We start from the raw sequence: 8,552 nt of genomic DNA on the forward strand, positions 1-8,552 counted from the left end.
GCGGGGAGGAGTGTGCCGCCTTCCCCGCAAAACAAAAGGGAGCGGCAGCCGCGGCGGCGGCGAGAGCGGCTGGGATCAGCTGGGATCAGCCGGGAGGGACGGCGGGGGCTCCTTCCCCGCTGCGCGTGATTCTCCGGTGGGTTTGCGTGGGGCGGCGCGGCGGGGCCGGGGCAGTGGGGGAAGGTTGCAGGCAGGCCGGCTCGGCCCGGGGCTCGGCCCGGGGCGGATGGCGGGCGGGGGGATGATGAGTCGGGCCGGGGGTGTTCGGAGGGAACCGGTGGGGCAGCGGCTCCACGCGTGGGTGGGACCTCGCATGGGTGGGAGGGGAGAGGAGAGGAAGGGGTTCATCGCCCTATAAGGGAAGGTGGCTCCATCCCGGGGCACCAGCTCGGAAGGGGGTGCGGTGTGTGCGGGACCCCCTGTCACAGGGGTGGGGTCCCCGCCAGTGAGTCCCTCCTGGGTCCCTCCTCCTGATGCTTCCCTCTCTTCTCCGACACCCCCGCCCGCCCCCAGGTGAGCCGTGCCCTCCCCCCCTGCAGGCGCCATGTCCCGCCGCAGCCAGCGCCTTGTCACCTCCCGCTATTACCCCGGGGACGACGATGCCACGACCAGCAGCAGCAGCACCTCTCTGCTGGGTGGGACACAGCTCCCCTTCAAGGAGACCACCGGCAGGTTAGTGGGTGCAGGGGTGAGGGGAGCCCCCCTCCCAAACCTGGCTGGGGCTGGGCACTGCATCCCGCACCAGGGACCGGGTATCCTCCCGGGTGGGGTGCCGGGATGGCTCGCAGGAGGGAGCGTGACGGGGAGCCCGGCGCACTCCGGCATGGCCGCCGGCAGCCTTGGCACTGGCGCTGCCCCTGCTCCAGCCACAGCCCCCTTCTCCCTGTCCGGCCACCTTCGCCCCGACACAGGAGCTGCCGTGGGTGGCTGGGTGCCTCCTCCCAGCTGCAGCTGCCTCCGACTGGATGGCGGGAGGCAGGGAGAGGCAGGGAGGGAGGGAGGTGCGCTGCAAGTGCCGGCCGGAAAACCGCAGCGGTGCGAGCGGAAGCGGTGCCCGGGGACGGGCGGGAAGGCCTTTTGCAAAGCAGAGGTTGCACCCTCCGAGACCTGCTGCCGTCTGGTGCAGAGGGGAAGTGATGCCGGTCGAGGGGTTGGGGTGAATTCCCCATTTCTCCCCCGTGGGTGCACTGTGATCCCCCACGCACCATTACCACACGTGTCTGATGAGCCTGTTCTCTCCTCTGGCAGGACGATCAGGAGGAAATCAAGCAGCACAAAGCGCCTCTCTCCCGCCCCCAGCACCCAGACCTCCTACTACAGCGAGTCCATGATGAGCGAGTCCTACCTGGGGGGCAGTCGGGGCCTTGCTGCCCTGGGCAATTCCATGCTGGATGATGACCTGGACAGCGGCATGTACTGGGGTGAGCCCTCCCACCCTCCTGTGGCACATAACGGGGTGTTAGGGCAGCCCCCCAGGGTGGCTGACTGTGTTGGTCCCTGTGGGAGTGGTGGTGGATGGTTTCTCAGTGGGACTCTGTGTTTTGGGAGCAGGTGGGGAGCTCTCTACCAGGAGGAGAAGAGGCACAGGGGACACAGAGTCCAGTAAGATCAACGGGCTGCTGGAGAGCAAGACGTACGACACCTATGCCTCTTCATCTGGGTACTCCTCCGAAGATGACTACGCTGGTAGGCATCACCAGCCTCTCTGTAGTGGCAGGGATGCAAGGGAGACGTTCCTGAGGGACCAGCCCAGGGCCTGGCTATACCCAGGGTGCTGCCAGTCATGCTGCATGCCACCTCCAGCGCAAAGCCTTTGCCCTGGGCAGTGCCCTGGGATACTGGCTCCGTTGATGACTTGTGTTTTCCTTTCCAGGTCATTTTTACTCAGGCCAAAGTAGCTCTGGGTCAGGTCTGAGGACTGCAGCCTCCCGGGTGGGCTCCTTCCTCTGGCAGGTGTTCACCTCCCCAGGTGAGTGCAGGGCTGGCAGGGGCATTTCCAGCAGCAGCATTCTTGTCTGTCAGTGTCTCTACTCCCTAAGTGCTGTGTGGGCTGTTTCTTGATCAGGTGGAGGGGTTTTATCCCCTTCTGGGACCATCCCTGGGGGATGGAGGGGACATCTCTAGCAGGACTCCTCCTGAGGCTTGTTTTTTCTGCTGGCAGCTCGGTTCATGACATGGCTGTTCTCAGGGCTGGTAGGTGCCTGGCACCGCCTCACGGGCACAGCTCCCCGCCTGGACAGTGTCCCCTTCTCCAGGTGAGTGTGGTGGTGGGACACCAGGAAGGGGGAAGTGTGGGGAAAACCTGCAGGACCCTGGAGCAGGAAGGCACACATGGGGGGGGTCTGTTCCAAAGCCCAGCTGGGCTTTACCTTCCCTCTGGCCCCCATCCAGAGGTAGTGGAAGGTGGCTGCAGTCCTACAGATGCCTCTTACTTCTCCATGCTCCAGGCGCTACCCACGACTGAAGAGGTTCCTGCTTCTGCTGCTGTTCCTCCTGCTCCTCGCTGCTGCTGCCTACGGTGAGCCAGCCTGACTCCACTTGTTGCCCTGAGGTCTGGGACAGTGCAGAGCATGCCACTGCCATACCTGGGGGATGGGATGGCCCCAGCTCAGTGCTCATGGCTCTTGGTAACATGGTCCATGTGCTCTCCCATGCTGGGACCTCCTGGTAATCCCAGAGGATGCTGATGGCTGAGTGTCTGCATGTCTACCCTATCCCCAGCTGTGGCTCATTACCAGCCTGTGGCTTTAATCATCTTATCCTTCTGCATGTCCAGGAGCTTGGTACTTCTACCCATATGGGCTATCGACCCTCAGCCTGCCTGCCTTCCCGTGGTGGGGAGCTGGGAAGTCTTCCTCCTCTGATGTGCCTGGGGCAGGAGACCTGACCATGCTGGACCAGGTAAGCTTCAGCAAAGGCATGGTGGTGACCCAGGTGGGATGGGTGCCTTGCAGGGAGAGCTGGAACGATGTGGTCCATGGCTGAAGGATTGCTTTCAGGAGATGGGGAATGGTGGAGAATGGGCAGATGGGGAAATTGCCCAGATTGTGACAGATTGTAGTGGAAATGGCTTCCTCAGCTTGCGGCCATCTCGCTCTTGGGCTGCCCCAAGAATGGAGCAGGGGCAAGTTCTGCCTTCTCCTGTGAAGCAGCAGATGAATAAGATGTTACTGACTCTGGGGAATAGGTGGTATGGGACCCCTTCCACAGAGGTGCTTTGGAGCAGGCACCTCCTGTGGGGGCTTCATCTCACCGTGTTTTGGTTACTGCAGGGAGGACACCGGCTCCTGGCTCGCTTCCAGTCCCTGGAGAAGCGCTTCGAGGCACTGGAGGCTGAGCTCTCACGGTGGCAGCTGCGTCGGGGGGCGGCAGCGGTGACAGCAGGAGGAGAACCACCCCCAGGGGACATCCTGGTGCTGCTGGAGGGGCTGGTGAACCGCCGGGATGTAGGGCTGAAGGAGCATCTCCACGCCGACATGACCAGCCACCTCCAGGTGAGGGATGCGAGTGGCACATGGGGAGATGGGGGTGTGCAGGACCAGGCTCTGATATTCCACCCTGTTCCTCATCCTGCAGGGTGAGCTGGATGCCTTCCGAGCCCAGGTGCAGAGGGATTTAGATGGGCGCCTGGGGAAGATGGCACAAGCCTCTCAGGTAAGGGAATGAGCATGTGGTGGTACTTGGGCAGGACCACCACCGGCATCACAGGTCTCACCCCTTCCCCTTTTCCTGGCAGGAGATGGAGGCACACTTGCTGGAGCTGAACTCGGAGTGGCAGAGGTAACACTGGCTGTCGGGCAGAGCCACTGCTTGGTTAGGGGCAGGCAGGCAGGTAGCGGAGTGAATTCCCTCCAGCGAGGCTTAGGAAGGGCTTCTAGATCTGGTTTACTTGGGACAGAAGGAGAGACTGAGAGGTGTTGTCTTCTGGGGAAGGAAGGGATGATGGTATTTCGGTGTGAGCCAGTAGGGGCCCTTGTGGCCAAGAAGGCAAATGGTATCCTGGGGTGCATTAGGAAGAGCATTGGCAGCAGGTTGCTAGAGGTGATCCTGCCCCTCTATTCAGCGCTGGGCTCCTCAGTACAAGTGACATGGAGCTCCTGGAGCAGGTCCAGCAGAGAGCAACAAAGATAAACAAGGGACTGGAGCTTCTTTTTTGTGAGGAAGAGCTGAGGGAACTGGGCCTGTTCAGCTTTGAGAAGAGACAACTGAGGGGGGACCTCATCAATGCCCATCAGTATCTGAAGGGAGGGTGCCAGGAGGATGGATCCAGGTTCTTCTCAGTGGTGCCAAGCAACAGGACAAGAGGCAATGGGCAGAAACTGATGCACAGGAAGTTTCACCTGAATATGAGGAAGAACTTCTTTACTGTGCGAGTGACCATGCACTGGAACAGATTGCCTCCAGTAAGGGAGACTCCACAGACTCTCTGGGCATTCAGGAATTGTCTGGACACCATCCTGTGCAATGTGCCCTAGGATGGCCCTGCTCAAGCAGGGAGGTTGGTGTAGGTGACCACTGTGGTCCCTTCCAACCTGACCCATTCTGTGATTCTTTGGCTGGCACTGGGACTCCAAGGGTGATTGCAGCAAATGACCTGTGCCGCTGTCATTTTGCATCACTGTGAGGAATGTGGCCCTTCAGCCAAGGGGTGAGCTGTGTGTGCTTTCCCACAGGGTGCAGTAGAAGATATCATTACCACAGGCATTGAAAGGGTTACGGTCTGGAGATGGGGTTGAGCATAGGCAATGCGGGATGAACCTCTTCCCTCAGTGTGCAGAGGGGAGCTGGGGCTATTGGCACGCCTTTCTCTCCACAAAGCTCAGCGCAGGAGAGCCTGCGAGGGACCTTCCAGCAGGAGGTGGGCAAGCTGGAGCAGGAGGTGGCAGCGCTGAGGAGGGAGCTGGCGGGCCTCAAATCAGACCAGGAGGTGATGGGGAAGCATGTGGAGGGGATGCTGGAGCAGCTGAAGACAGTGCGGGCTGATGTGAGTCCACGGTCCCCACCCTACTTGGCAGAGAGAAGAGCAAGGGTTCCTGCTCCTGGGCTAAGCTCTGTCCCCACCATTTCAGGTGGAAGCACAATTCCCAGTATGGATCAGTCGGTTCCTGTCACGGTCCCGGCAGGATGGTGCCGCTGGCCTCCTCCTCCAGCGGGAAGACTTGCAAACGGAGCTCCAGGCTCTGGAGCGCAAGATCCTTGCCAAAGTCTCGGAGGACCGGAGACTGTCGGCCCAAGATGGTAGTGGAGTGGCCCTGCAGCACGGGGGGACTGCAGGGGTGACAGAGGAGGTGAGTGCTGGCCTGAGCCCCTGGAACATGATGGTGACCACAGGTGTGAGACTGGGGACTGTGCATCATTGTGTGTGTGCAGAGGGGCTGGCACATGTGCCTGGCAGATGGCAGAGCCATTGGAACAGCCCCTACAGCTGGGATATTGATCCCAATCCACCAGGCAAGAGCATCCCTGAAGCTCTTTCTTGGGCTGTGCCTGCACTCTGGCCTGGAAGGGGTCCCAGGTGGTGATACTTGCATGCCTGCAAGGTTCCTGCTGTTTTAAAATCCAAGTTTCTGCTCAGGCATCCTTGACCCAGAAGGTAGGGCGGGTGCCAGCAAGGATTCCATGGGTGGAGCATCTTGCTTGTTCCCATTCTTCAGCAGCACTGCTGAGTTGTTTGGTGCAAAGCATTTCATCAGAGTGACACCAAGGGGAAAAAATGAGTCTGCTTGCTTTGGAAAGAGTTGTTGGCAATTCCCTGTGGAGGTAGTGGAGGGAGGGATCAAGTTGGGATTAGCAGTCCCCGCAGTCTGTCAAGCTTTATGCACTCTCTAAAGTTTAGACCTGCAGTGGTGCTGCAGTGTCCCAACTCCTTTAGCTGGGTTTGGCTCCAGAAGGATTCTCCAGCCAGCTCCCCCTTTCCTGGATGGGGAAAGCTCCCATCGATCCTGCAGGCAAGAGCAGAAGGGACCAGCAGATGATGCTGGGGAGGACTGGGTGGTCTGTCAAGTTGTATTTGGTACACTCTCCTCCTCCCCTGGGCACAGCCCCTCTTTTGGGGACAGGCGAGCCCAGCATGCCTGGGTGCTGTCCCTTCATTTCAGAGCTCCTCTCCTCTGGGGTATTTTTAGCAACCTCTAGCAAGGCTTCCCAGCCAAATGCGTGTCCGCTCATTTTTGCCGTGGTGATTCATCCCCCGGCTGTTCTGTCCCCTGGCTGTTTTGTGGAAAGGTCTTTGCGCCTCTCTGCCCCTGTGGGGTGGAGGTGGGTGGGGGGCAGGATGCCTGTCCTGGCCCTTCACCCCTCTTGTGCCCTCTGCTCCTCCTGCAGCAAGTGCATCTCATCGTGGGCCAGGCCCTGAAGCGCTACAGCGAGGACCGCGTGGGGATGGTTGACTACGCCCTCGAGTCGGCAGGTGGGTGGTGGGGGACGAGCCAACTGTGCTGGGGAGGGGACCATGGGGTGCTGGCACGCAGCTTACCTGCTGCCATCCCCTCTCTGTGCCAGGGGCCAGCGTCATCAACACCCGCTGCTCGGAGACCTACGAGACACGGACAGCGCTGCTGAGCTTGTTCGGCATCCCCCTGTGGTACCACTCACAGTCCCCCCGTGTCATCCTGCAGGTGGGCACCCTCGGGGCGAGACCTCACTGAGGGGGAGGACTGGCTGGGCTGGTTTTCACGTGGGTTTTATTGGGCTCTTGCTGTTGCTCCAAGCCAGCAGCTGGGCTGATGTTGTGGGGGGTGGGAGAAAAAAGGCACTGATGGTGATAACATTGCTTGTTGTCTCACTTCCATGCTCACAGCCAGATGTCAACCCTGGGAACTGCTGGGCATTTCGTGGCTCCCAGGGCTTTGCTGTCATCCGCCTCTCCAGCATCATCCGCCCCACAGCTGTGACACTGGAGCACATCCCAAAAGCCCTCTCACCCCAGGGGACCATCCCCAGTGCCCCCAAGGACTTCACTGTTTATGTGAGTACCCTTGTCCGTACCTGAGGGAGGAGGGGGGACATGGTGGGAGGGTGCAGAAAGGGAGGGCTGGCACAGCCCATATATGCCTGGCTATGAAGTGCTCTGGTGGGGATTGGTCTTACCCTGAAGAAGAGGAAGAAGCAGTACTGGTGGGGAGAGGGGGGCAGCACCAGGCTTCAGAAACAGTTTGGAGGGACACAAGGGAAGAGGGGGTTGAGTAGGTGTAACTTTTGGTCTTCCCTCCCCCATCCCTCCCCACTGGTCCCTGTCCCCATTTGTCTGTTTTGGCCTGGAAGAGCAGGAGCAGAGGCCAAGCATGCTTGCGTCTCACTCTCTCTTCTGCCCTGGGTGTGCTCATCACCTCTGGTCTCCCTCTCTGGTGACCCCTGCTTTTCCCTTTCTGCCTCCCTGCCCCTCCATAGGGCTTAAAGGAAGAAGGAGAGGAGGAGGGCCTTCTCCTTGGTCAGTTCACCTACAACCATGATGGCGACCCCATCCAAACATTTTACTTGGAGGTAAGTAAAATGGCCCTTGGAACACCTGACCCCAAGAAGGAAATGGGGCCTTTGGGGTCTCTGAGCCTTAGAGAGCTCTCAAGGGCTCAGGTATTTCTTTCCCCTCCTCCCCAAGGGTGACTCTGTGGGCACATACCAGCTGGTGGAGCTCCGGGTGCTGAGCAACTGGGGCCACCCCGAATACACCTGCATTTACCGCTTCCGCGTGCACGGGGAGCCGGCGCACTGACCCCCGGCTCCCAAGCAGGATGAGGATGCTGCCAGGCTGACAGCAGGAGCGGATTCGTCTGGTTCACTGCTTCGCACGTAGAAATCCTGGGATGTGCCAGCAGCTGCCCCAGGAAGCTGCTCCCCTGTGGGGAGAAGAGCTGGTGTTTAAGGGGTGAGGCTTTCACTCTTCCAAGAACTGGGGTGGTAAGGCAAGAGCATCCCATGTGGGTCCTAGCGCAGCCTGGCTTATTTTCTGTGCATATCGGACTTTTTAACTTTTTAAGCTAACTTTTTATCGGGTCTGCGCCGCCCCTCGTCCCTGTTGCCCCACTCCTTTCTGATGGTGTGTCTAGCATTGCCAGGACTTGGGAAAGGGGTGTGTAACTTTGCGATGTGCTTCATGCGGGCTTGGGTGCGATACGGTGTATGGGACTGTGGTGCCTGGCTCGGTTCTGCCGGAGTACGTGGGAGGCACCAGTCCACACAGTGGGGTCCCCTCCACACAGGGTCACTTCTCTTGCCTTGGTGTTGGGCTGGGTAAAGATCTCCAGCCCTCTGCTGCTGGGCTGGCAGAGAGGAAATGAGACAGTATTAACGAAGTATTAACACAGAGCTAACGGTTTGGGGCAGCAGGAGGAGAGAAATGTGGCAGTGTTGGTGGCAGAGCCCGCCCTGGTGCTGCCATCCATCTGCTCAAGCCCTCCTGCTGCCAGCGGCTGTGCTGGGTCTTGGTGGTGCTGTGGGCCTCCCAGGCTGGCTGCCTCCCCAGTGTTAAGCTTGATGATTCTATTGAAAATTCCTGTTGCCTGCTTCTCCTCTGGGGTTTGTTCCGGGTGGTTTGGTTTTTTTTGAGGGGTGGG

At 59.8% G+C, this 8,552-nt stretch overlaps 1 protein-coding gene across 2 annotated transcripts; it reads left to right on the plus strand.

The window, feature by feature from the left end:
• On the plus strand, nucleotides 1-8,552 carry SUN2 (Sad1 and UNC84 domain containing 2). Of its 2 annotated transcripts, none has more exons than XM_050324779.1 (18): nucleotides 1-136; nucleotides 514-672; nucleotides 1,249-1,421; nucleotides 1,552-1,686; nucleotides 1,874-1,969; nucleotides 2,162-2,255; nucleotides 2,448-2,518; nucleotides 2,777-2,901; nucleotides 3,273-3,494; nucleotides 3,577-3,654; nucleotides 3,737-3,780; nucleotides 4,819-4,984; nucleotides 5,070-5,288; nucleotides 6,325-6,409; nucleotides 6,502-6,617; nucleotides 6,800-6,967; nucleotides 7,390-7,482; nucleotides 7,598-8,552. In XM_050324779.1, exons 2-18 carry the CDS (start codon nucleotides 545-547, stop codon nucleotides 7,709-7,711), a joined length of 2,127 nt encoding a protein of 708 aa, XP_050180736.1. In that variant the 5' UTR covers nucleotides 1-136; nucleotides 514-544; the 3' UTR covers nucleotides 7,712-8,552. The 2 variants fall into 2 exon arrangements, with proteins under 2 accessions (XP_050180736.1, XP_050180737.1); XM_050324780.1 differs by having other exon boundaries at nucleotides 15-136; nucleotides 540-672.

This window comes from Myiozetetes cayanensis, unplaced genomic scaffold (genome assembly GCF_022539395.1).
Source record: "Myiozetetes cayanensis isolate MyiCay16 unplaced genomic scaffold, myiCay2020 scf3, whole genome shotgun sequence".
Classification (NCBI taxonomy): Eukaryota; Metazoa; Chordata; class Aves; order Passeriformes; family Tyrannidae; genus Myiozetetes; species Myiozetetes cayanensis.

What these genes read in the sequence shown, in the direction of transcription:
- SUN2 (XM_050324779.1), top strand. Translation starts at nt 545, where the DNA reads ATGTCCCGCCGCAGCCAGCGCCTTGTCACCTCCCGCTATTACCCCGGG. An exon ending in GCAGGTGTTCACCTCCCCAG is followed by an intron (nt 1,970 to 2,161) that starts GTGAGTGCAGGG and finishes TTCTGCTGGCAG; the next exon opens with CTCGGTTCATGACATGGCTG. An exon ending in CCCCCCGTGTCATCCTGCAG is followed by an intron (nt 6,618 to 6,799) that starts GTGGGCACCCTC and finishes CCATGCTCACAG; the next exon opens with CCAGATGTCAACCCTGGGAA.